Source organism: Petaurus breviceps, unplaced genomic scaffold (genome assembly GCF_028583685.1).
Source record: "Petaurus breviceps papuanus isolate PSGF00001 unplaced genomic scaffold, PetGlider_PUasm1.0 90804, whole genome shotgun sequence".
In the NCBI taxonomy this organism is placed as follows: Eukaryota; Metazoa; Chordata; class Mammalia; order Diprotodontia; family Petauridae; genus Petaurus; species Petaurus breviceps.
In genome coordinates this window covers 5,560,927-5,588,665 of record NW_027187348.1, presented here as the reverse complement: position 1 = coordinate 5,588,665, position 27,739 = coordinate 5,560,927, and the positions used below count along the sequence as shown (strand labels likewise).

At 41.2% G+C, this 27,739-nt stretch overlaps 1 protein-coding gene across 6 annotated transcripts in view; it reads right to left on the bottom strand.

Annotated features, from left to right (window-relative positions):
* The window catches only part of GRAMD1B (GRAM domain containing 1B), a 338,159-nt gene that overhangs the window by 186,699 nt on the left and 123,721 nt on the right, over positions 1–27,739 (bottom strand). For 4 of the 6 annotated variants that reach the window (XM_069070089.1, XM_069070083.1, XM_069070084.1 and 1 more), the window contains one exon: positions 12,435–12,512. In XM_069070089.1, the coding sequence (XP_068926190.1) occupies positions 12,435–12,512 (78 nt within the window). Of the gene's footprint in view, positions 1–12,434; positions 12,513–23,547; positions 23,660–26,957; positions 27,310–27,739 lie in introns of those variants that run through there. The other 2 variants (XM_069070088.1, XM_069070087.1) reach the window with 2 other exon arrangements.

The window sequence follows — 27,739 nt, the reverse complement described above, 5'->3', positions numbered from 1 at the left end:
CCTGAGTTTCTTTCTCTATAAAATGTGAAGGCTAGACTAAATGGTCTCTAAGGATCCTTCCTACCCATAATGGCCCTTTGGGAGAAAATCAGGGTGGAGAGACTAGGTAACCTCTATGGTCCTTTCTAGGTCTGAGTAAAAGCTCTTCACAACCTGGCCCCAACCTTTCCAGATTTAATAAACATTCCTACCTCCCTTCCCATACACTGCAATCCAGCCAAACTGGCCTTTCTGCTATTCCTCATACACAGCACTATGTCTCCTACCTTCCCATTGACCATTCTCCCAGCCTAGAACTCATTCTCTCCTAACCCCCAACTCTCAGAAACAAGAATTTCTCCTTACACACAAAGCCTTTCCTAATTCCCACCTGCTTCCCCCAGCCTCAGCTGCTAATGCCATCACCTTGTATCTATTTCTACCTGCCCATTTATATACCTCTTGCCAGATCATGCCCAAACCCCCCAGGCTATAAGTAAGCTCCTTGAGGGCGGGGACTCCTTTTGCTTTTCTCCTGGCATCCCTAGTCCCAACAAAGTGACTGGCACCTAGTCACACAGGGTGCCACACACAGGTGCTTGGCACAACCAAGCTTAATAGATGCTTGTTGATTGAATTTTCTTTAAAAATGTTAATTACTGGGCATATGTCTACATGCCTACAAAATGTTCCTTTTTATGCAACTACTTTGAAAGAAAGGCTCTCCTGGGACAATTCAACTTGCAGTAGAAAGCTGGCACTGATTTCAAGGTCCTACATTCCCCTTTAAATTACCTCTTGGGGACAGAAATACTTTGCACTAATAGCTGAGGTAAACTAAGTTTTTGGGTAACTTACTAGGGAAATGCAACATATCAGAGGCCACCTAAACATGAATAATACACCCCTAAACACTGGCATTAATGCCAATCTACCTGTGATCCTGGTACACTGCTTGCTTCTGCTTCAGCCCATCCTATAGCAGGACACAAAATAGTTCAAAATGATAAAGTATGTTAATTGGATGGAAACATATTAGAGGAAGCATTAGCTACAAAGTGTAAGTGTTTATTGGCAGTAAAGCCCTTGATGCGTGATTAATGAACACTCCCCAGAGACCCCATGGTCTCTCTAGAAGGAAGGAAACAGAAGAAGAAAGGTTTCATTCATGAGGGCCTTACTGAAAAACAGCCATCCCAGAGTCTGAGTGGGGTTCAGTGGGATTCCCATGATGGAAAAATGCTCCAGAAGATTACTATCCCTGGACCATCCCAGCAAACAGGAAGAACCCAAGCAAGAACCACTGGGTTTGTGTATCTTTGAATGGAGAGGGTTTCCAACAAGAAGAACTTTTTCAAGACAGAAGGGAAGACTGATACTTTTTTTCAGAATTTTACCTGACCAACCAAAATTTAAATTGATAGTCCTGGAATGGAACCATGGTCGGTATAACCTAAAATATAGGTTCAAAATATTTAGAACTGTAAGGGTTCTTGGGCCCTTCAACATTCTCATTTAACAGATAAGGCAACTGAGGCACAGAAGTAACTTACTTGAGGTCACAAAGAAAATCACAGATAATATTTAGGCCCAGATTTCTTGCTTAAATGCATTGTCTCTTCTACTAGACCTCAAAAGTCACTTGTATCTCACTTTATGATGCATTATAATTTTTTAAAATTCTTGGCCAGATTTAATGCTAATTGTGTTTATCTTAGACTTTTACTGGAATTGTTTATAATACCTAAATATATACTAGAAGGGCTCCTCCCCTCCAAAAAAAACAGGGAGAATGTCTTGGTGTGGTTGATAGGAGAAAAGCCACATACTCCAAATTGAAACAAAAATAGCCAAGGATAATCCACAAATCTGGAATTTAACATATTGTTATAGTTTCCTGAAGATCTTCTTAGACACATGAAGAATTCAGTTGCTTAAGCAGCCTTCTTAGTAACAGATTTCAGAAAGACTGGAGTGGTATAATGGACACTGAGCCAGACTCAAAGCCAGGAAGACCTAAGATCAAGTCCCACTTCCGACACATGTTGGTTATGTGACCCTGAGCAAGGTATTTAACATCTCCATGACTAAGTTACAGAGAAGAGACAGGCCTACTCTGGTAGAGAGATTTCCCTTTCACCAATGCATACAAAGATCTAACCTCTATCCCTTCTATATCCAATGACAATAGATTAGTCAACAAAGCATGAGGAGTGCCTAGTAGTGTTAGGCATAGTGCAAGGTACTGGGAATACAAAGACCAAAAATAAATAAAGCAAAAAATCCCTGCTCTCAAGATGCTTGTTTTCTTTTAGGGGAGACAATATGTACATATATATAAGAATCTACAGAATGCATATAAGATACTCAGGGAGGCTACAAGGCAAGACATAACCTCTCTGAGGTTCAGGTTCCCTACAGAGATTACAAATTTACTAGAGCGTAAATGCAAAGAACTTTTCATTTTTGGTATTTTTGGTATTTTAATTTTGGTAAATTATCTTCTTAACAAGAACATTCTGAGTTTATATTTAACCCAGGCTCTCTGGTACAGGAAATAAAGACCAGGTGACAAACTACTAAAGGACGGACATGTAGAACCATTCCTGCCACCTGGACTCACTGTCTGAACAGCCCTCTGAGTCCCCACACTTAGTGCCCAGGAAACATCTGGCCAGAGGTGAGGTGCTCTGCATTCACAACCATTGAGTCTCCTCTATTGTCCACTCTCAAGACTAGCTAACCAGAAATTGGGTGGAGGAAGGTAAGGTAGGCTTTCATTGTAAGGCTGTGTCCAACAAATCCCATGTCCTACCTAGGTCATTGTTTGATAAGGCTTAGAGGTAGCAAGGCCCTTAGACATCATCTAGCTGAGTGGTGTGGTCCATTGAGCACCAGCCCTGTAGTCAGGAACATCTGACTTCAAATCCAGCCTCACTTACTAGCTATATGACTCTGGGCTATATGACTTAATGCCTATTTGCCTCAGTTCCTCAGCTGTAAAATGGAACACAGTGGTGAAGAAAATGGCGAACCACTCCAGTATCTTTGCCAAGAGAACCTCATAGAAAATGTCCATGGAGTCACATAAGAGTCAGTTATGGCCAAATGACTGAACAACAACAATCTAGACCAGGCTTTCACAACCTGTGGCCCATGGGCCACATATGGCCTGGAGGCCACTTGTGGCACACCAAAGAATTTGGGGTGGCCTGCAAAAAATGTAGAAGAAAACATCCTGTCCATTTTTCATGGGCTGCCCAAAATCTTTTGGTGTACCCATGGGTTGTAAGTGAGCCACATGTTGCATAGGCCTGGTCTAGACCCTGCATCTTACATAAGAGGAAACTGAGGCCTATACAAACTATGTAATATTTCCAAAGCCAGCCATAGACTAAGCAGTAGAGCTCACTCAAACCTGTGCCTCTGTGTCCAAACCCAGTACTCTTTTCTACCATACAATGCTATAATCTCACAGAGTATATATAGCTCTTAGGGATGGATAAGGTCAATGGTGACACAACGGATGGAGTGCTGGCTGGAGTCAAGAAGACCTGAGCTCAAATCTGACCTCAGATACTTACCAGCTCTCCAAGACTTAGTTTCCTTATCTGTGAAATAGTGATAATGATAGATCCCAGGGTTATTCTAAATATCAAAGGAGATAATATTTGTAAAGTGCTTTGCAAATATTAAAAAGCTATATAAATATTAGTTTTATTATTATTATTTCCCTTCACCCTCATATTTCCCAAACAAATTACCACAAATACACGTTGCCAGTCCTATGTTAGAGTAAGACCCTATTTGCTCCTATTTGGGGCCTGAAGGACCAAAGACTATACTTCCCAATTAGAAGCAATCTTTTTGGGGTGGCCAGGTAGCACAGCGAGTAAGAGCACCAGCTCCAGTGTCGGGATGACCTGGAGATCAAATCCCGGGCTCAGACACTTAGCACCACACCCAGAAATAACTGGCCGTGTAACCTTGAGCAAGTTACTTAACCCCGATTGCTTAAAAAAAAAAAAAAGAAGCAATCTTTTTGAAATTCTTTTCAAACAAAGCAATTCACTTGAGTTAAAAGAGCTGTGAAATTGTCCAACAATTCCAACAATTCTGCACTGAGCAGAAAAAGTTCAAAATCATTGATGTCACACCTGCAAAGATCCCAGAAGTCTAGAAAGAGGAAAATTTCACTATTTAAAAATAAATAAATAAAAGAGGAATTCACTCATTCAGCCAACAAACATTTATTTTACTACTCTGTGCCAAGAACTTTGCTAAAGTAATACAAAGCCAAAAACAAATCAGTTCCTGTCATCAAAGAACTTATATCCTATTGGAAGTAAACATAAAAACAAAAAATACAAACATAATGCCAAAAAAAAAACCTACACACACACATATATTTTTTGTGAAGATAGATGATAGATCAATAGATGGATGGATACACAGATAGATACAAAGTTAATTAGGGGGAAGAGGATACTAAGGCCTCATGTAAGAGAAAGTCATTGAACTGAATAAAGGTACCCAGGGATTCTATGCCTAGGAGGCAGAGGGGAGGAAGAACATTCCATGCCCAGGGAATGCCTCAAAAAGGTATAGACTAGATATAGGAAATCATAAACAAGAAAGAACAGGCAGATCTGGCTGAAACAGTGTGTGCAGTAAGAAAAATACTGTGTAATACAGACTTTAAGAAGTGGGCTGTTGGCAGACTGTTAAGGCCTTTGAAATGGCATGGGACCTTAGGTGATCTTGCAGGTAGGTACTTAGAAACTACAAACTAGTTAGGTCAATTTTGAGAAGCAGAGTGTTACAGTAAAAATGTCACTGGACTTGAAGTCAGGAAAAACCTGGGTTCAAATTCCACCTTCAAAAAGTTAAGCTTTGGCGCCATGTAATGGAAATGCAGATTTAAAGATCTTCCCTGCCCCTAGGCTAAAGTGCACCTGGAGTCTGGGGTGGGAGGCTTGTTTTTCAGTAGATACTTCTTGATTGGCCAGTGAGTCAATAAGGTTGTTACATTCTCTGAGCCAGGAGAAGGCTATATAAGCCCTGATGTGTAGCTTTGTTTTGGGACTCACTTTGAGAGGTGTTCTGTGATTTGATCTGAATTCTGGGAAGCCTGGAGAGTCCCCCGGCTTTGAAAAACCCAGATGTGGAAACCCAGATGTTGACTGGGTATGGATGTAATGGTTGGACAGTTTGGAAATCTGTCTACTTGATCTGTTTCTCTGACTTGATAATTCTGTCTGTGTATTCTGAAGTTTGGGGTGCTGACCATTTTCCCCTGAACAAGGTAAACGATATATGTCTGACTGATTAAAGTAAGCTTGTTAACCCATTTTGAGTTGCTTTCCTTTAACAAAGCAGATCCAAGAACCTGTGGTAGCTGCAAACCCTGAGGATGCTTGGGGTGCTTGCTGCTACAGGCCACTGGAACGTTACTTAATCTTTCAAGGTGTTTTTGTGGGTTTTTTTTTTCAGCTATGAAATAAGGAGAATACCTGGAGTTCCTACTTTACAGGGCTGTTGTGAGACTGAAGTGAGAGAATGCATGTAAAGTATATTGTAAGCCTTCTCATCTAGCAAAAAGTCTAAAATAGAGGAATAAAGAAATAGCACTTACAAAGAAGAAAAGAGTTGATCACTAGTAGATGAGTTCACTATGAATTTATCATGTCAAACTAACCTCATTTCCTATTTTGATAAGATTGATTAGATGTTAGATGCTTTGAAATCAAGATTAATTATACTTCCATTGAATTTCCAATGTCCCAGAATAAAAAAAAACACAGAGTTGGGTAGAAACTTGGGCTTCGGAGAAGCCACCTAATCCAATCCATACCTGAATAAGAATATATTGTATATATTCCAAATAGAGATGCTAAACTAAATATGCCCCTTTACAATTTCCAATGATCACTCCTAGCTCTGCTCTCTATGACTAAACAGTACAATGTGAATCTAATCAATTCATTTTCTATACTTGACAAAAAAAGTCTTCTCTCCCCCAGGCTAAAAATCCTTGATTTCCTCAAACAACACTCACTTAGCATGATGAGTAAGCCTTTCACTATCTGACTATAGCCTTTGATATGATTTCCACCTAGTCAATTTGCTTTCTAAAACACCCAGAAGTGAAGACAATACTCCGGATGGGAACTGATCACAGGAAAGTGGCAGACTCTGTTTCTCCTTAGTCTTGTACACCACTGTACCTCTCTTAGTGAAGTCTAAGTTCATATCAGCTTCCCTAACTGCTCAAGTCCTTCCTCATATACTTGTGGACGAGACGATGAAGCACAGGCAAGACAATTAGATGGAGTCAGAGCTGGTTAAACAACTATACCAGAAGAATGCTGTTTAATGACGCTCCAAGAGGAAGGTCACTGTTCTGGGATCTGTCCTTGGCCCTATCCTGTTCAACATTTTTATCAGTGACTCAGATGAAAACATGCTTACCAAATCCACTGATGACATAAAGCTTATAGAAAAATTGTTATTATGTCAGATACCAGAATCAGGACACAATTTTTTTAATAGACTAGAATACTGGGACAAAACCAATTGTATTTTATTCCTCTTAAGTTTTGCAATTTCTGCATTTTGCTTTTAAAATATTAGATGTATAAATAAAAGTTAGGAAAATGCCTGATTTGACAGAAATTAATATGAAAAGGATCTGAGGGCTTTAGTTGATCAATAAAATTGGTTACTAAGACCTCTACTGCAACCTGAGGCTGCCTTAATACATTTACAGGATATAACCCTACTACATTAGGTCCAATTCTAGCACCCAATATTTAATGAATACACTTAACCTATAGGAGAAAAGCTTCAGCTCTGGACATTATAGTAAAGCAGATCTCCACTCAAGACAAAGAAGAATTACAACAATAGCTAGCACTTTAAAGCTTGCAAAGTGCTGGTGTGGTCCTCACAACAATGTAGGATGCTATTATTACCCCTTTTTACAGAAGCCCCTGAAGGGGGCTGAGTGACCAGCCCAGAATTACACTGTGAGTAACAAACAGTCTGTAATCAGAATTCAAACTCAGGTCTTGCCAATTCCAAGTCCAGCATTAGCTATCTGAAAATGGGATTAATCCCTCAACAAAGTTGAGGAATCTTTTCATCTCTAAAGTATTCAAGAAGATGCTGGGAAACCTTTTGTTAGGGACAGAACAGATTGCTGAACTGGCTGAGATGGTGGTCTAAGGTCCTTTCCAACTCCAATACCCCTGTGATTCAATGAATTCCATCCCCAGAAGCACCTGGTTCTCAGGACTTTGCCTGCTAATCACCACAATTAAAATCCTCTGATTCATCCTCTCAGATAGGTTACACATGGGGACATCCCCAGTCACACTGACTTTGTCCTGTCCCTGGACTTCAGAAATTCAGGAAGAGAGACCAAGGATGACAGACTTTGCACAGCTCTGCCTCACTTAAATCCAATTCATTTGAAAGTGAAGACATCACCCTGTGATGTCACTGATCCTCTTCGAAGAAGGACAGACAAACAACCACAACACACAAGAGCCTGCAGGGATGGAAACTAATCATTCTAGTGAAGCTGCTAAATCAGCTGTGACCCTAGGCATTTCCTTTCTTTCCCTAGGGCCAATCTACTGTCTGTTCTTGCTCTGCATTTTGAGTTTCCATAACTTCTCTTCTGTTACTCCTAGAACTAAAGCCCCCAGCCCTACTTCTTTCCCCTCTCTATAGCCAGATCTGAGAGAGATTAAGAAATGCTTCAGTGCACGTATTTCAAGGCCTCAATTCTCAAGCCAGCTCTCAGCCATAATCCAGTTTAACAGCTGCTCAACAGGTGCATAATCTGACAGACAGATCACTTGCCATATGCAGAGCAGTTCATTCAAAGCCAGTACTGTGAGGGCTTTCGACTTAAGGGGGCTTGTTCTGAAATGACAATATTTAGGATCTGGGGGTGCTCTAATCTAGGCTTTATAACCAATATTCTAGAAATAGAAATCAGGAAAATCCTATTAGACATTCCAATATCCCATTGGTTCTTAGCTGCCAACAGCATTCTTATCCACAAAGAAGTACACCTAAAAGTACATGTCTTCCTTGAAACTGCTTTTTTGGTCTTTTCCTTGTGGCAGCTCCTTTCTTGGATGACTTTTTTGTTTCTTATTCATCACAGACTTAGCTTCAGGTCATCCTATTCATGCCTCTGCCCCTACTGTTCAGTCATTTCAGTCATATCTGAATATTCATGATCCCATTTGGGGTTTTCTTGGAAAAGATACTGGAGTGGTTTGCCCTTTCTTTCTCCAGCTCATTTTCCAGATGAGGAAACTGAAGCAAACAGGATTAAGTGACTTGCCCAGGCACACACAGCTACCCAGTGTCTGAGGCCAGATTTGAAGTCATGACAATGTTTTCCAAATACCAGGCCTGGTGCTCTATCTACTGTGCCACATGGCTGCCCTTCTGCCTCTGTACAGAACCATCTCTAATGCACCCCAGACATTGGTCCTGAGAAGCATCCTTCCTTTCCTCAGACATCTCTGAGGCTCTATCAATGGCATGTTTAACCATGCTGGAATTACTCATATAGTCAGGAAGTTCTTTCTTATATCTAACCTAACTTCTCTCTGCTATAATTATAACTCATTTCCTCTTTTTTCAGGCTTTAGTACAGAGAGAAAACAGCACACATACCACCTCCCACAGAATCTCTCTGCATTGATGTCTACTTTGTAATAAAGGCCACCCCCAGTCCTCTCTGCAGTCCTTTAATCTGCATTTATCTATCCTGTTTGTCTTTTTCCTTCTCATTTTCATTGTTTTCAGTGGTTAAGACTCTTAAAGATCCCCATATGCCAAAATAAGATATACAGGCACTGGGGTATGGAGAGCCATCTAGTCCTAACGGAAAGTCAGAGGGGGAATGGGGGAGGATATAAGAGAGAGCAGATTGGGGGAGGGGCTATTCAGTGGGATCGCTGTTTTGGGGTGGTGGGTAGGGAAAAGATAGGGAGAAAATTTGTAACTCAAAATCTTGTGGAAATGAATGTTATAAACTAAAAATAAACATAAAATTAAAAAAAAAAGATCCCCATATGCCTAAAAAGCTATAGAAGCGATACTAAACTAATGAACATGTTGTAGGCCAGCCTCCAGAAGCCTGCATCCACAGGCCTGCTCCTAGGCAAAGCAATGAAAATGCTGAAACCTAACTTCAGTGCCCCCCAGCTCCTCTACCAATTTTCCCATCTTCCCTCCTACCCAGTCCATATCCTCAAATACCCAGGACTTTGCCCTAGAACCTACAGCTAAAAGGGACCATGAGGGTGCTGAACTCAAGGTTTTCATTTTTATAGATGAGCAAACTAAAGAACCCAGCAGCAGTGACTTGGCCAAGGTCACATGGGTAGTACACAGAAGAGTAAGAATTTAAACCCACATCCTCTCATTAAAACTCCAATACTTTCCCCACTGTACTGCAATGTATCTTTCAACCTTGCCTAGACCTTCACTGTCAGAAGGCAGCACAAAACAAAAATAGAAACAGAAAAGTATGTCACATCACAAGATTTGGGTTCAAATCAGTTCTCTACTTACTTGCATAACCTCAGGCAAATCACTCTGTGTCTCTGCTCAGTCATTTCATCTATAAACATGTGGAAGTTACAACAAAAAATATCTAAGGTTCTTTCCAGTCCTAGATTCTATGATCTCCTAAGAAGGAAGAACTAATGCTAACTCAATTATAAATGTGAATAGTTTAATGAGTTACCCTTCTCAGAGGTACCTGCATTTTAGGAGAATATCTGGAGAAAGCAATGCTTTAAGAAAATTAATCCAGCTGGTCATGGCCATGCATGCCTGTAATCTGCTACTGGGGATGCTGAGGCTGGTGGACTGCTTGGAGTTCTCAACTGCAATAAGGCTAAGTTAATCAAGGATCATTCCTTAGTCTAGTGCCAATATGGTGAGCCCCCAGGAGAGGTGGACCACTAGGCTACCAAGAAGAGAAACTAATGGATTCAAGTTTAAAAAAAAGAAAAGGCAAAAGTCTCCAGTAGTACGATGGGGAAGGGAGGGGGGAAAAAGAAGTAAAGAAGGAAGGAAGGAAGGTAGGAAGGAAGGAAAGAAGGAAGGAAGGAAGGAAAGAAGGAAGGAAGGAAGGAAGGAAGGAAGGAAGGAAGGAAGGAAGGAAGGAAAAAAAAAAAAGAAAGAAACAAGTGAAGAAGGGAGGGAGGGATCTAATAGCAGCTGTGATATTCTGAGCAAGAGGATTCAGACAAGTACATTCTCAGTGCACCTCAAATCACAGAACACAGGAAACTGTTTACTTGACCTGGTCAAAATTCCCTATACCTTTTCTTGGAAGAAGACAGGATAGATAGCCTCCTTTTGTTCTTATAGTTCAGGGCAGCTAGGTGGTGCAGAGGCTACAGCGCCAGAGCCCGAGTCAGGAGAACCCGAATTCAAATATGACCTCAGACACTTATAAGTTGTGTGACCCTGGGCAAGTCACTTTACCCTGTTTGTCTTGGTTTCCCCATCTGTAAAATGAGTTGGAGAAGGAAATGGCAAATCACTCCAGTATCTTTGTCAAGAAAACCCCAAATGAGGGGTGGCCAGGTAGCACAGCGAGTAAGAGCACCAGCCCCAGAGTCAGGATGACCTGGGATCGAATCCGGGCTCAGACACTTAGCACCCACCCAGAAACACCTGGCCGTGTAACCTTGAGCAAGTTACTTAACCCCAATTGCTTAAAAAAAAAAAAAAGAAAAGAAAACCCCAAATGGGGTCAGGGAGAATTGGGCACAACTGAAATGATTCAATAACATATAATCAAGTCTCAGTTATAATCATTAATGAAGGTAAATGTGGCATGAAAAATACAAAATCCCTTTTTTTCGATGCTCTTTTATTAATTTTGTGAATAAACTGACCTTCTTATTCATGTTTGAGTTATGCTAATAGTTTGTTTGATCTGAATACCTACAAGCTGGTGGTAGTACAAGGCATCTCAGAAGCACACTGGTCACAGGAGCAAATAAGCCTTAGAAAAAACAAATCTGCCCCCAAAATTTAGAAAACTGAAAAATGTCCTTATCTCAAAAAAAATATTCTCAAAGGCCACAAGAAACAGATGTTTCTATTCTAGTCCTTATACCTCATTAAGTATTAATTTACTTTTATTTTAGGGGAATCTGTGATTTCATGAGTGTGAGTTGTCTTTACATCAAGACAAAGAGAAACCTTTGGACCCTTCACATCCTTTGCTATTCCTGACACAGGTTCCAATGAATCCTTCACTGGGGATCTACTCAGTGTGCTAAAACCTTCATCTCATTTTACTAGAACCCTGAGCAGCCAGAATGGTACACTGGGACCTCTATCTGTGGTATCTCATTCTTGCTACATGACCAACCTACCTCCCTTTCCAGGGCTACATACACACCATCGATGTCATTTTTTAATGCCATTTTTCAAATGCATGTTGCCATTAGTAACAAGTGACAGCTTGCTTATACCATCACGAATATTTTCACTACCCTCTGGGTTTGTAATTTACATTTTCAATCTCATTGCTCCCCATTTCCCATCATATTAATTCAATTCACAAAATACACATTCAGTTTAAAACTCCTCTGCGTGGCATTCCAATACCCTATAACAGGTCTGATCATCTACCTATACAATTGTCTTTTGTCCTCAAATTCAATCAAGGGATTCTCCTCATTATTTCCTACTCTGCTTGGAACTATTGTTAATGCTATCCTCTCGAGCTAAAATGGCTGTCTCTCCTCTTCTCTACCTATCCAAATATTATTTATCCTTTAAGTTTCAGCTCCTTTAAGTACCTCCTCCTACAAGAAACGAATTCGAATCCCAGTTCTGCCACCTACAACCTTGGACAAGTCACCTCATCTGTCTAGGACTCGGTTTCTTCTTCTATAAAACGGTATTGGCCTTAATAAACTCTAAGGTCCCTTTAAATTCTAGCGCTATAATCCTATGATCCCTATATCTAATCCTAGTCGAAATCCCCTGCATCCTTGACTAGAAGATAATGAAGAATTTCCTCCTTGTTTCTCTAGGCTATATAGTCAAGTCTCAAAAATTGTCTCAAGGATTAGCTCAAGGTTCACCCATGACAGTTTAAATCTCTATTCTGTTCCCCAATAGCCCTTTTACTACACAGTTGAGTACCTGATTATTACCCGTATTATTTCATGTGTTTCTATCTTTCTTCTGCAACCAGAGATGAGCTCCTTGAGGTGAAGGATCATATCATACCTCTCCAGTATCTCTTACAGTCCCTAGCTGAATGCCCAGTGTACGGTAAGAGTGCCATAACTGCTAGCTGGTGAATCCAAAGTCTTCCCTCCACTCTTGCAGAATCCCTACTCCACCCCCTATCTCTCCAACACAAACACCCAAATATGGACCTAACTTACCTCTCCTCCCGGACCCGGGGGCTCAGGAACCGGCTTGAATCATCCTCATGGCTGCTCTGCTGACTGCTCTGCTGACTGCTGAGGAGAAAGACACACAGACAAGCAGTCAAAGCTCTGCTCAGCTCAGCACAGCTCTTAACTCAAAAGTGGACACATCCAACATAATCAAGAGATTGCAAAAGGCAAAAGTTTTAAAATTCAATTCCCTCTGAATTTAGCCACCCAAGTGCAAAGGGTACAATGGAATACTGATAAATAGTGCCTAGCACACAGTAGGCACTTAATAAATGCTTGTTGACTTACTGACAGTGCACATGCCAAATGACATGAACCCTTCTGTCCTCTGCCTTTGTGGTTTTGGGAAAAGATTCCTATTCTGCCACACCAAGTAAATACTTTCCATGTGCCTCAGTTTCCCAATACAGAATACAGAACCATAATTCCTATTTCTCCTCCCTCCTATACAGAAATACACAGCACTAGGTGTAGAACTCAGGCAATCCCAGGGCTAAAAGGAATGGCACAGGGCCATTTTGTGTTATTCCCTTGCATACAAGAAAGGCCATGCCTGGCTATTCTTAAATTAGGTAAAGGCAAATGAGGAAAAGAGTATCTCCGACATTTAAAAATTTCCAAGAAATGCAATTTTGTAACATCGTCCCTTCTACTTAGCAAATCTTAAATTCACAAAATTCTTCCAGATAACTAATCTATGTCTTATGTTGCAATTAGATGGTCTCTGGGGTTCCTTCCAGCTCTAAATTTACTCTCCAACTGGTCTCACTAAAAATGAAGCTCTTGTCAGTCTCTTCATAAGAATCTGCTATATAATTGATAAAGCTTGTTTATTAGTGATTCCAAACAAATATAATATACAAACATCTAATGCTCTGGATAATTTAATCCAGTACCAGTAAGATCTATCACAGTAAATACCATTACAATAGAAGTATCTAAACAAAAAAAAATTGTCTCGGTGTCCTGGTAGATTACCAATGATACCTGTGTGCTTGTGAAACTTGTGAAGTTAAATTCCTTACACTATATTATTCTGTATAACACATGTTCAAGTGCATATTCACTCTCTGGTCATACTCCATCAGAAAGGCAATTGATTTTTTCAACACAGGTCAGAAAGTAGCTATTAAGCTATTCTCTTCTGCAACCAAGTCCTTTCACTCCAATTATTTTACCCATTTCTATCAGAGAAAATCTTAGAGGCAGCTGGTAGCTCGATAGATATAGCACTGGGCTTGGAATCAGGAAGACCAGCATCAGACGTGCCTAGCTCTGTGACTCTGGGCAAGTCACTTAACCTCTGATTGCCTGACAAAATGGATCCACTGGGGAAGGAAATGGCAAAACCACTCCAGTATCTTTGCCAAGAAAATTCCAAATGGGATCATGAAGGGTTGGACACAACTGAAATGACTGAACAACAAAAACCAGAGAAAATCTACTTGAACTTATAAACCTACCTTCAGAATAATACAACTCTTAACAGTCTATAGTTATTATTCCACCTTTCTCTTTCCTCTCCACTGTGTTTGAAGCATTTTTTTTGTTGTTTTTTGGAGAGGGGAAGGCAAGGCAATTGGGGTTAAGTGACTTGCCCAAGGTCACACGGTTAGTAAGTGTTAAGTATCTGAGGTCATATTTGAACTCAGGTCCTCCTGACTCCAGGGCTGATGCTCTATTTACTGCACCACCTAGCCTCCCTGTTAAAAGCACTTTTAACCTGCTAATTTACTGGCTCTCAGTTATACTTCCTCTCTAGTCTTTGTAAACTTTTCTAGAATGGTATTCATTATAACAAAATTTCTCCATAAAAGAATGTTCTATTTACCAAAATCTACATTCACGTGAGACTAAATCTCATATTGTGCAACTCCAAACGACCAAAAGTTCCAAATTCATTTCACTGACCTCATATTTTAAAACTAAAACAGGGTCACACACTGGACCATAAAGAGAAATGCTAAAAACACATACTATTAGAGTAAGATGCCAAGAGTCTACCTTTAGCAATACAGTGTAGTGGTTAGAGAGCTAGACTTGGAGTTAGACCAAAAAATCATATCTTGTCTCTGAGCCTCAACTTAGTCATCTTTAAATTGGGAGAATAATAGCTGTAGGACCTACCTAAGGGGGTCATAGTGAGACTCAAATGAGGCAACGAATGTAAACTGTTTTCCAAACCTTTTTACTGTAATTTACTATTATTATTACTAACTGAATTGATGGCTACTTGAAACAATCAAAAAAGCCCAAGATTAACTAGAGTGTTGTGATTTTAGTCTCTAAAGACACGGTTAGGCTCAGTTTGCTCCTTTCCAGGGATGTCCTTCTCTAGTTCACTCTCAGAAGGCTTCGGTCTGAGAGACCAGGGAAAGCATGAGCTCCTTAAACCCACTAGGTGTCAGTGTTGTCTTCCAAACTGGGGCTAGAAACCTAAAAAATTGCAGTCAGTGGAAATAAAAAGGTGTTATACTAAGCACAAGCCAATTCTACCAGATTCTGCACCATCCATCTAGTGAGAAAATAACATTTCCTAATAATAGTGATGATCAATTATCTTTTGTCTAATAATTATAAATCAATTTCAAAACAAAAGAACTACAGAGGAAAGAAAAAGAGAGAAAGAAGAGGAGGAGTGGGGAGGGGAGGGGAGGAGAAGGAAGGGCAGGGAATGGAAGGAAAGGAGGAAAGGAGAGAGGGAGGGAGGATTTACTGAGCACTTGCTATGTGCCATGCACTGTGCTAAGTGTCAACAATCCCTGAGCTCAAGAAGCTTACATTCTAATGGGGGAAGACAATACATTAAGGGGAGTTAGAAAGAAAGGAATGAGGGTATCTGTGCTGAGATATGGTGAGAAGACAGCCTGATTTTAGCTGTCATTTATACAGTGCTTTAAAGTTTGCAAAAACTCATTACTACACTCCTTCCTTTTGTTCTCAAAACAACTTTTAAGAGGCATCACGGCATAGTGCACAGCTAGTCTGCCTCAGAGTCAGGAAGATAATGATTCAAGTCCCTCTTCTGACACATACTGGCTATATCTCCCCAGGCAAGGCACTGAACCTAAAAGTGCTTTAGACCAGTGGTATCAAACTCAAACAAAAATGGATCCTGGTACATGACACACTGACTTAGAAAACCACAAACTAATGTTAACAAAATAAACTAAAATACCAACAACATAGGTAAACATTTTTCAATTACATTTTAATCTGGTTATTTTTCACCTCTGCTCTAAGCAATTCCCTAAGACTCTACAGTCTACACCCATTCAGTGATTAAGACTAGGTAAGAAATGAGGCAAAGAATGGTCTCTTTCAAACTGAGACCTGTTAAAAAAACTTGGCTTAAAAAGGTCAAGGTCTCCCTCCCACTACATCTGAATCCTCTCCAGTCATCCTGATCTATTATCTTGCCACTGGGCATGATATCAGGAAGGTGATGTCATGACTTGCAAGTGAACTGGATTTAAGTGAGGGAGGGCTGTGTAAAGTCATCAGCCTCACTTTCTCCTCTGGAGCCAGTTCACTTGCAAGTTATGACATCACCTTCCTGATATCGTGGTCCTCTTCAAGAACGACTGAACAAACAATAAAAACAAGGGCTCTAGGAAACCTGCTTTGGTAGAGGGAAAAGTTCCTGGTATCTATAAAGTCACAGGTCTGGGCCCTATCCCTAGCCAACAATTATGGGAAGTAGGCAAATAGTATTAATCCCATTTCACAGGTGAGAAAACAAATTCTGAGGAATGAAAGAACCTGCCAATGGTCTTAACAGCTAGTCAGTGATCGTGAGAATTCAACTCAAGGTCTACACTGACTCCAAATAGAAAGTTCCCTCTACTTACACATGCTACCTCTCTGAGAAATCCATAAAAGCCAGAATTAGAAAGGGTCATAGGGATTTTTCCTAATAAGGATCCCTAAAACTGTGGTATTTTGTACATGCCATTATTTCTTAGTCAGTAGACAAGCATTTATTAAGCACTTAACGTATGCTAAGGCCAGGGAGTAAAAACTCCCTGCTCTCAAGGAGCTTACATTCTAAAAAGGGAAACAAACTGCAAAAAATTATATATATATATATATATATATATATATATATATATACATGCATATATATATATGAGCTATATATAGGATAAAATGGAGTTAATTACACAGGGAAAGTAGAAACATTAAGGAAGAAGGGAAAGGCTTCTTTCTGAAGGCAGGGTTTTAGCTGAGACTCAAAGGAAGTTATGAAAGTTAGGAGCTGGAGGTGAGAATAGAGAATGTTCCAGGGACGGGGGTTGCCAAGGAACAGCAAGACCAGTGCCACTAAATAATGGAGTACACGGAAAGGAGGAAAGCATAAGAAGATGAGAAATGTAGGAATGGGTAGTTAAGAGCCACACAGAGGATTTTATATCTCATGCTGAAGATAATGAAGCCACTGAAACCTAATGAGGTCGGAGGTTGTCAAGATCCCTTGTTGTTATTTGTCCATGACAACTGGGAGGTGATCTCATGTCATGCAAGTAAATTGGATTTAAGCAAGGCAGGGCTGCGAAAAGACAACAGCCTCACTTTCTCTCCTGGAGCCATCTGGGTCCATGGGCAAGATATAAATCAGGATGACTGGAGACGACTCTAGATACAGTGGGAGACCTTGGCCTTTTTAAGCTAAAATCTTTAACAGGTCTCAGTTTGACTGACACAACACTTCACTCAGTGACTACATCTAGGTAAGAAATAAGGCTGAGGATGGCCTCTTTTATCTAGTTCAAAAAAAAAAATCAATCTGGGAGAGAAAGATCCTCAGGTTTCTAGCCAAAAGAGAAACAACTGTTATTTGCATTCATTCTGAGCCAATCAAGCCACATACCAAGTGTGGACCTGGGACCTATTGTTGGTCAGTCAATGAGAGCAGAGTGATTTGGGTTTAAGGCACGGATGATAGAGTGTGGATAGACAAGGCAGAGAGACCAAGCAGAAGGCTTTTGTCACAATCCAGGTGTGAGATGAAGAAAACCAGCCCTGATACTCAATCAGCCTTGAGTAAGCTAAATAGAACCCTAGCCCCATAGACCTCCTCCTCCATGAAGTCAAACAACTCCCCCAACCTCCAATCCCCTTCCTTTCACGGTTTCCTAGTTCAGGTCGTCCCAATGAACCACTTGCCTGGTGGGACAGTCCCACCACCCTCCCAGACTGAATTTTCCTACCACCACACCACAGGTCCTGATACCTTACGAAAATGTGGTTCTATAACAAATCAGCCACCTGACATCACTGTGGAAAAAGAAAACCCCATAGCAGGGCATGTGTGTGATGTCAGCCCTGCGGGTGGCCTCGTGAAACACTCAACATTAGCTTATCCTTTCTTGGGGTGGGGCATGTAATTTGGACTCCACAATGCCTGCAAGAGAGGGATGACTTGGAGCCAGTCCAGTGGAGGGCAATAACAGTGATGAAAGTTACTGTTAATGGGCCTTATGAGGAAACTCCAGAGGAACTGAGATGATTTAAACTGCAGACCAGATGACTACAGAAAGGATTAACACAGATACCATGCCAGTCAAGTGGAAGAGGTTCTGCTGTTCAAGACCGAAGGAAAAAGAAGGGTTGGACTGATAGCAAGAGGGATTTAGGTTAGGCATAAGGCAGAAAGCGAAGACTTAAACGGGCTATAAGGCAGTGAAGTATGCTACAACGAGAGGTTAGGGAATCTCTTCCTGGAGAGAAGCTACCTCACTCATCCCATAACCACAGAGTAGTGCCAAGAGAAATGAGCCCAAGGAATACTGCCTTAGTCTCCTAGCTTTGTTGTTCCCCAGCTTGCTGGGGGTCAAAGCCAAAATACCCACAGGGATGAGCTGGTAAGAGTGGCTCTGAACACACACTTACATTTAATTGGCATTATTAACATTTTCTCCAGCACTTACTTATTTTTAAATAGTGTTTTCTTTTTCCAGTTACACTTAAAGACATTTTCAATGTTCATATTTAATACTAGACAATCAACAAAACAATAAATCAAGCCCTGATTTGTAGGTTTGTCTATTTCCAAGGTATCCTTTAAATAAAGCCCAACTTAAAGGTCACCAACCTCCCACAGTAGTAACCACTTTTTCCCCACCCACCCCCAGACATTCTATGTTTTTGTTTGACATCTCTCTCGTTCACATTCAGTTATTTTAACTATGTTCTAGTTATTTGTCGATAAGTCTCATTTCCATACTCAACTTGGAGAAGCATGGTATAGGGGACAGAATCCCAGACTTGGAAGTCAGACATAGCTGGGTTCAAATCCTGCCTCTGATACTTTCTCGCCATATTGATCATTGCCAGTTTTCTTAACTGTAAAATGTACATCCTGATACCTGTACATATATGATACCTCCTGCCTCAAAGATTTGTTGTGAAGTAGGACTCAAATGAAATAATTTGTTAATGTCATTATTACTACTATTATACTGGAAGCTTTAGGAGGGCAGGGACAATAAGTTATATAAACTGTATCTACCCTTGCTACCCAGCCAGAGTGTTCTACACATAGTCCAAGTTTAATTAAAAGACTCCTCACCAGTAGGTAGAATTTCCAGGGACTTTAGCCTTTGCTCCTCCTTCCCCTCAGCCACTAAACTACAGGAAGTACCATCATAAGCTAACTGGACAATGCCCCTTGTCCTCTAAGAAGTACAACTTTGCCACCAAGGAATATAAACATGGCTTTTTCGTCCCCTGAATCTGAACAGATCAGTGCTTAGGAATTATCAAATCATGAAATCCTAGGCAGAGATAAGCACTAAAGGTCATGTAGTCTATCACCCTGCCTCCAAGCAGGGACACATGGCTGATCACTGGTTACAGGTCAGAATGTCTTCTGGTGCTCAATTAGTTCTTCCTCTTTGAATTCTGGAATTTGCCCTTTACACAGATTACAGAATGTTAACACTGGAAGAGACTTTAGAGACCACCCTTATTTTATGCCTGAGGAGACTGAGGCCTAGAAAAGAAAAATGACCTGCCTGAGGGGTCAGGCCCCCAATAAGTAACAGGACCAGAGTCTGGACAGGTCCAATAACATCAGCACCAGTACTCTTCCCTCTTGCCTACACCTCCTCTAGATTTCTCAGGTAGGAGATGGGCTAGTGGAGGAGGGCAGGTAACAAAGGAGTAGGGAGTAAAGAAGTAGGTGAATTGTTCTGTGTAGCAGAGGGGGATGTGTAAGAAACTCTAAAAACAATAGCTGACATTTATAGAACACTCAGAAGGTTTACAAAGGGCTTTACATGTTCAGTCTCCCTGGATCCGCATTACAAGCCTCTGATGTGGGTATTATTGTCTGTTTTATAGAAGAGACTACTAAAGCTTGGAAAGGTTGGATGACTTATGCTTGATTACACAGCTACTAAATATAAGAAATTAGATTTCAACCCCAAGCCCCTCTTGACCCCTTCTTCTATATCACACTGGAAAGAAAGGCTTTTGGGGTGATATCTGGTTTCTTACACAGTCGGTCTGGGAATTCCAAAAGTTTCCTCTAGAATATCACTATTTGGATACACCATTGATTGATCATTCTCAAAAAGCTAAAACACAATCTTCCAAATCACCACAATTTAATTTAATGTTTTGTAGACTTCAGAAGTCAACTAGTCCATCTCCTTGTCCAAAGAGGAAAAGCCTTAACAGGTTCCAGAAAGATGTCTATTATGTGTTTACCAATCTTAATTACAACTTTCTTGGGTCATCCAATTTCAGTCTCACTACACCCTTTGATTTAGGTCATCTCCCTTACCAGTGCTGTTCCTACCTCTCCATTATGCCCGATAATTACATTCTCAGCCTAAGAGACAACAAGGTCAACTTTACTTTCCTCTGCTTCCTTTTCCTTAGTCACCTTTCTTTAAAAAGAAAAATAACATTTTAGAAAAACACAGACTTCCTAACAAATAAGGAAGGGTCCAGCAAAAAAAAAAAAAGATTTTACACAAAACTATGACTTGTTACAGCTTGTTTTTTAAAGTACAATTAAATTTTAAAAGGTAGTAACAAAATTGTCAATATTTGGTTCATGTACCCTTTTGAATTCTTTCAATTTGCTCTATTTTTTATATTTTTGTTCTTTCCTTTTTTTTGCATCAGTCATGCATCAATCACTTCCAACTAACTTACTGCTTACACTCCCATCTTCTAAAAAACACGGATGTTAAGTAAAGCAAACCAGCATTTTGGAAGTGAAAAGTTATGTCTCATTCTGTACTTCTAATTGTCTATCATCCTTTCTGCAGATGCACCTTTCAAAGAAACATTCACCACCTCCCCAAATGACAACCTTTTCAAACCAGAGTCTATGCACTGGGCAAGAACTGGAAGGTATTACCTAGTACAGTCCATACCTAAACCATGAGACTAAATAACACAGTCTCTGAAAGTCTTCAGTAATATAGCTCCCACAGCCACTTTTCAGTAGTTAGTTTGTATATAATTTGTGTATAATTAACTCTTACTAACATGAACTGTGCCTGTGCACTGTAGTTCATGCCCAAACTCAAGAAGTCAGAGCTAGAAGTATCCTCAGAGGCCAACCAATGGGAATGTCTTTTCTAGGGTACTTTGTCTCTACTTCTAGTTGGCTCTGCCTGACATTCCCTAAAGGCCAGTTTCATTTATTCATTCCAGCTTGCTGAATACTCTAAAATTATCTTAGCCCCACCAATGCAACCAGTCAACAAATATGTCATGAACAAATTGTGGTAATGTTTTTGTTCAGTTGTTTTAATTGTGTTCAACTCTTTTTGACACCGTTCAGGGTTTTCTTGACAAAGATACTGGAGTGGTTTGCCATTTCCTTCTCCAGTTCATTTTACAGATGAGGAAACGGAGGCAAACAGGATGAAGTAACTTGCCCAGGGTCACACAGGCAGTATATATGTCTGAAGTTGGATTTGAACTCAGGTCTTTCTCATTGCAAGCCCAACACTCTATCTACTTCTCCACCTGGCTGCCCCACATAAACATAAGGAAAGATAACTGCTCTAAGAAACGAAGATGAATGTGGATGAATGGGAGAAGACTTTTATGAACTGACAGAGAGTAAAGCAAGCAGAACCAGGAGAATATACATAGTGACTACAATGTAAATGGAAAGAATAACTGCAAAACAACTGAAAATGATGACTGAAAATGGTCATGACTATGATTAACCCCAAAGAAGATAGACCAGAAGGCACCTCATGTGCAGAGTTCTTTGCTGAAGTGGGGAGCTATGGCTGTGGAACACTATATATCAGATTTTTTTCAACGTTTTGGTTAGTTTTGCTGAACTGTTTTTTTTTCTTTTTAAAATTCTTCTAAGGCATGGCTAACTCAAAGGTGGAGGGAAATATAGGGAAATGTAAATGATATAAACAAAAGACATCAAAAATTCATTTAGAAACCTAGTGAGTACTTATTGTGCGCCACATCCAAATTATGGCAATAATACAAAAGAAAAAAGCACAGAGACTGTCTCTGTTGTCAGGTTGGTCATTGGATGGACCTTCTAACTGAACAAACTAGTCCAAAAATAATCTCAACTCCCGCTATAGTTAAACAGTTTCTGCTGCCTAACTGATGCAAGGTACTAAAACCTACCAGTCTAACCTTCAAAACACAGTTTTCCCCCACCTAGCTCACACCTCACCACTTGGGATGGGTCAACTCTCATTTCTGTCTTTGTTTTTCTCTTTGCTTCTTTTGCTTTTGACCCTCCCAACACTGCCTGATGGCACCTTCAGAGGGTGGCTATGTAGAAAACTAGAAACTTGGTGGGGAAGAGAGGAATTTGAAACTATCAGTGAACATAGGATCTTTTCGAATTTTTTGCCTTCCAAATATCAAAAAAAGATCACATATAAGAGCTAAATACAGTTTATTTCCCCTCTGAAGTATTTAGAGATTTTTCACAAGCTAAGAATCCCTCATCCACAGTGAAATTTTGATATTCTCCCTCAACACAGTCATGTATAAAGCCACACTTATCCCATTCTAACTCTCCAAATAGGCTTTAAGTCTGGTGGGTGAGAAAGCAGGTTTGTTGAAAGCTCCATTTTAACTCATAGCAATGGCTCTCTGCAGAAAAAAGCCTCTACCTCCCCAAGCAGTCTCCTTGATACATCCCTATTTTAATAATTAAGTCTTAGGAGCCATTGCAAAGGGTAAATACAAATTAACTAGGTCGTTTAATGGTAAACTCTGCAGCACCTATGGGGGAGAGAAAATGCTTGCTAGAGTGTGATAATTGATCGTCAGGTCCATTATAGGACTGGCCAAACCCTTGGGGTAATGAAATTCCAAAGGGGAAGTCTATTCCTCCCCACTAGAAAAATGCCTTCCCTCATTCCATTACCTTACTTTTAGAAGGGGGGCAGGATTGGAGTGAAAAGATCCTGTCAATTCTGAGAATCTTCAAAGTGAGCCCAGAACATTCAGACTGCCACCCTTCAGAAACTACTTTAATACATACATGATCAAAACTACTAGTATAGCTAATTATTTCACCCCTCTCTCCAATCAAGCCTTTATGTATACGGCATAGAAGTGGGGGGGCCTTAAATCTAATTTAACTATCTCTCACTTTTATAGATGAGAAAGCCGAGGTCTGGAAATGAGAAGCATCTCTCCAAAGTCCACATAGGTAATAATTAGCCAAGTCAAGATTTGAATTTGGATCCAGTGATCTTTCCACTCTACAAGGGGTTCTCCATCTTCTGGCTTTTTGCAAACATCCCCAAACATGGGCAGTATTCAATATGAAAGGAAATAAATTCAAGAATTTGCCATGCACACACACATAAAAATAGACTCATTTCAATAGAATGACAGAATTATTTCCTATCCCCTTTGACAAGCTTCTCATACCCACCTCGGGGAGCATATATACCTCAAAAGTTGAGAACGATACCATTGTATCATTTCCCCTTCACCCTAAATATACCTTTGAAATTCCTCCTAGACTCCTTTCTCACTCAAATCCCTCCAATCTCAAGTGTCTTTTCTTCTTTTCCCAGTTCCAGGCCCTACACCCCAAACCATCCCGCCCAGCCTTGCCCTCTCTACCCCCGACCTTGGTCTCCATCCTTCACATTCAGGTACTGCTAGCTGGAGAATATCTTCCTCCTTTGTGGAAGGCCACAAAAGGAAAGAGCTCCTTTTAGCAGCCTCTCCTCCTCAGGATGTGTCCAGCTACCAAGAGACTGGCTGAAGTTCAGTCTCATGATTTCACCAAGCAGGGGAGGAGCTAGCTGATAAGTAAGGAAATGTCACCTCAGAATACCTGAGTTGGCTGTTTTCCTTTATCAACAGGGCCTCAGGTTCTCTGGCAGCTGAAATGACCCTCCTCTCCACATTAGTTGTGGCAACTACTTCCCTTCAGTATTTTTAGTTCAGTATCATTAAACAAATATTTATTAAGATCCTACTATGTGCCAAGTGAAAAATCAAACAGTTGGGGGCGCCTAGGTGGTGCAGTGAATAGAGCACCAGCTCTGGAGTCAGGAGTAACTAAATTCAAATCCAGCCTCAGACACTTAACACAAAAACTAGCTGTGTGACCTTGGGCAAGTCACTTAACCCCAACTGCCCTACCTTCCCCTCTCAAAAAGCAAAAAATAAACAAATAAAAATTAAAAATGAAACAGTCTCTGTACCTTCTCTTATAATTGGGGGGAGGAGGGAAGATGGGAGAGGAAAAAAGTCAAGGGGCAGCTATTTGGTGCAGTGTATAGAACACCAGTCCTGGAATCAGGAGGATCTGAGTTCAAACCTGGCCTCAGACCCTTCCTAGCTATGGGACCCTGGGCAAGTCACTTAACTCCGACTGCCTTCCCCACCTATCTAAAAAAAGTCAGGCTGAAATTTGTTTGTACTTTATCCTACAGGCAATAGGGAGCCAATGAAGGTTTTGGGGCAGGAGGGTAACATAGCCAAACAAACACCTTAGAAAGAAAACTTTGGCAGCCATATAAAGGGGAAATTAAAGAGGTGTCAAGCCTGGAGGCAGTTAGGAGTCTAGAATGAAGGCCTGAACTAGGGTGGCTGTACTGGGACTAAAGGGGAGGGAGGCAAAGGATACCCTTCCTTCCCTCTCACACAGCCTGTTCTCTCCTTCAAAATTAATAGGGTGACCTGGATGGATCACTAATTCTACTAATCAAAGGACAGGGGGCCTGGGGCAGCTAGGTGGAGCAGTGAATAGAGCACTGGTCCTAGAGTCAGGAGGACCTGAGTTCAAATGTGGCCTCAGACACTTAACACTTACTAGCCCTGTGACCTTGTGCAAGTCACTTAACCCCAATTGCCCTACCTTCCCCCCTCCAAAGGGCAGGGAGCCTAAGGAAAATCCCACCTCTTGCTCATATTGCTTCTCAAGGCAGGAGGCTTCTCCCTGCTGCCTGGCTCATACCCACCCCCCCAGTTTTACTGCTTTTACCTTTAGCTCCAAAGGAGATAAGTTTATAGTTGAACATAACTTTTGTTTAACCAAGAAGGAAAAATGAAAACAGTCCTCAAATTAAATCTCTTTGGCCTTTAGTCAATTTTCCTAGCAACCACTGTTGGAGGAGCAGGCTTGACAGTAAGGCCTAACTAAGAATGGGGTCTGTTAGTTATGACTACCTGCGGGGTCTACATCAGCCCCTCTCCCACACAGGGCTATTCTTTGGTGTCTCTGATGATTTTGACCATCCTTAAAAAGAAGACAAAAGCCACTGTTTCATCTCTAACAGCAGATAATAACAAACAACCCCCACACTTCCGGAACACGGTAGACTGAACTGGGACTCAGAAAACCCAGGTCCTAGGCCCAACTTTTCTACAATCTAGCTATATTTTTCTGTGGTTGGACATTGACTCTCCACACACTTATAAAATGAGGGTATTATTGGTCAACATGACCAGTAGGGATTCTGTGTGTGTGTGTGTGTGTGTGTGTGTTTTGGAGGGGGGAAGGCAGGGCAATTGGGATTAAGTGACTTGCCCAAGGTCACAAGGTCACACAGCTAGTAAGTGTTAAGTATCTGAGGTCGGATTTGAACTCAGGTCCTCATGACTCCAGGGTCAGTGCTCTATTCACTGGGCCACCTAGCCGCCCCAGTAAGGATTCTTGATTCTGGGATTTTAAGATCTTGATTCTCCCAACATCAGCTTAGCATCCCTCAGGAAGAACTTAAACCTTGATGTCCCTACCGGCCTGTAGTCCATGCCAGGAAATAAGTCCCTGCTTCCCTCCAAGTTTCTACACAGGAAGAAGAACAATTATGTGAGTCATCTGAGATCAGGGAAAGGGCAAGGTGTATCAAATGACAGAATTAAAGAAAGTCTGAAACAAGTACCCCCAACCTTTTACTTTTTATGGATTAGAAAATGTTTTTGGGTGACTTTGGCTGAGTGTGCTATCTAGTATGGATGGGTCAGATGCCTCTGTCTAAACACCTTTGTCCTCCGAATATCTACCTTTTCCCTCCCTGCTTTTCTTATTCTTTATGCCTTTCCTCTCTCCCTGACCTGTGCAATTCCTTCTAACAGTCCCTTTCATGAGACTGGGTTTTACCGCCTACTCCTACCTCCGGAAACATCCCCACTCATTCTAGCTGCCTTTTTGAATGTGCCCCTGATTTTAATCCCCACATCCTCCAAACTCTAAACTATAATCTAAACCATGGTTGGGTACTTCTCCCCATGGCTAGGCCCTTCTCCTAAGGCCAAAAGCATATAATGTAAAGGAGGAGCATGTATTGCCCTTACTGTCTTTATAAAGTGTCTGCCTCTATTCTCCCCTCCAAAATCCAGAAGTAACCCAGAAGGCAGCCTGCCCTGACCTAGCCCTCCCAGGTCTCCTCCCTAGGAGATCAGCTGTTTGCCATCAAACACTTCAATAACTGACCTTGCTCTCGGTGGGACCTCAGTCAGACTCAGCACATGGGCATGGTATAACGCCAGGGGTGTATAGAGAAAAGAACACTAGATTTGGAGACAATGGCCTAAGTTTGAATACTGACTCTGACATTTACTACCTATGTGATCTCAAGTGAATCTCTTCCCCTCTCTGAGCCTCAGTTTCCACATCTGTAGAATTAGAAACTGGAAGAAACATCTCCAAGGTCTTTCCCAGTGCTAAAAACTGTGAACCTGTAATTAAAAGATGGTCCCTTTTAGTTTTATGACTTTATGACACCAGTGACAGATAGATGGACATATTCAGCCACACTCAGACACACACATAATATGTACTTAGGTCAGACACACACATTCAGACCCAACCAATAGCCTTCCAGCACAGCATTATGAGCAGCATGTACTCCAGATAAGCAGTGATAGGAAGCCTTCAAGCAGTCTATACAATGTGAATAATCCACTCACAAAAAATCAGGAGCTAGAAATCAGGAACTCCTTCTTCTTCCATTTATACCTCTTTGTGTTTTCCCATTGCCTCTCCCCATCCAGTTCTAGCCCTGTTTTCAGAGACCCAAGGCTTACCTCTTTATTCAGACAGTCGACTGTAAAGACTAGGAAACCTCAAAGGTGTGGAGTTCTTCCTACTCTGAGCAGTCTCCACCAGCCCCACCCTTTCACCCCTAAGCAGTCTATAAAGGATATACGGGGTTTAAAGCTTGAGCTAGCAAACCTGCACAGGCCTCAGGAAACCCACAGCTCTGCTTTGGCTCTGCTGGCCTAACAGATCAAGGCAACCGCTCCTATGCTCCAACTGAGAGGCCTGGACGCCCAGCCTGGGGCGACAGAACAGGGGTTAATGTTAAACCCACAATCACCCCCTGCTGCAGCTTCAACTTCCAGGCCTTGCCCACATCTCCCAATCAGAATTCTCCCTTGTCTTTGTCACAGAGTTCGGCAGTTACAGAGGTATGTGACAGAGAACAAGACAATATGGCCTCTCTCTTGGGGACTACTCAAGTGTAAACTTCAGGAGGTGGCTTGGTTCAAACTTTATATCGACTTCCTCCTCAGTAAGGAGGCTGTGGCTGAAACTAAAAAAAGGGGGCAGGCCCTGCCACTGAACTCACCAGCGAAGAAAATACTCTCATTTGAATGAGGTTAAATGTTTTCCAAGAACGTAGTGAAAGGCTTCCCTCGGCTCACACTGCCTTCTTCTACACTTACACACTCCTATACTTCTCTGGTCTTTCACTACTGAACTTGAACAAGCAGTTTATCCCCACTGCCTTCACTTTCTCTCTCTCTCTCTCTCTCTCTCTCTCTCTCTCTCTCTCTCTCTCTCTCTCTCTCTCTCTCTCTCTCTC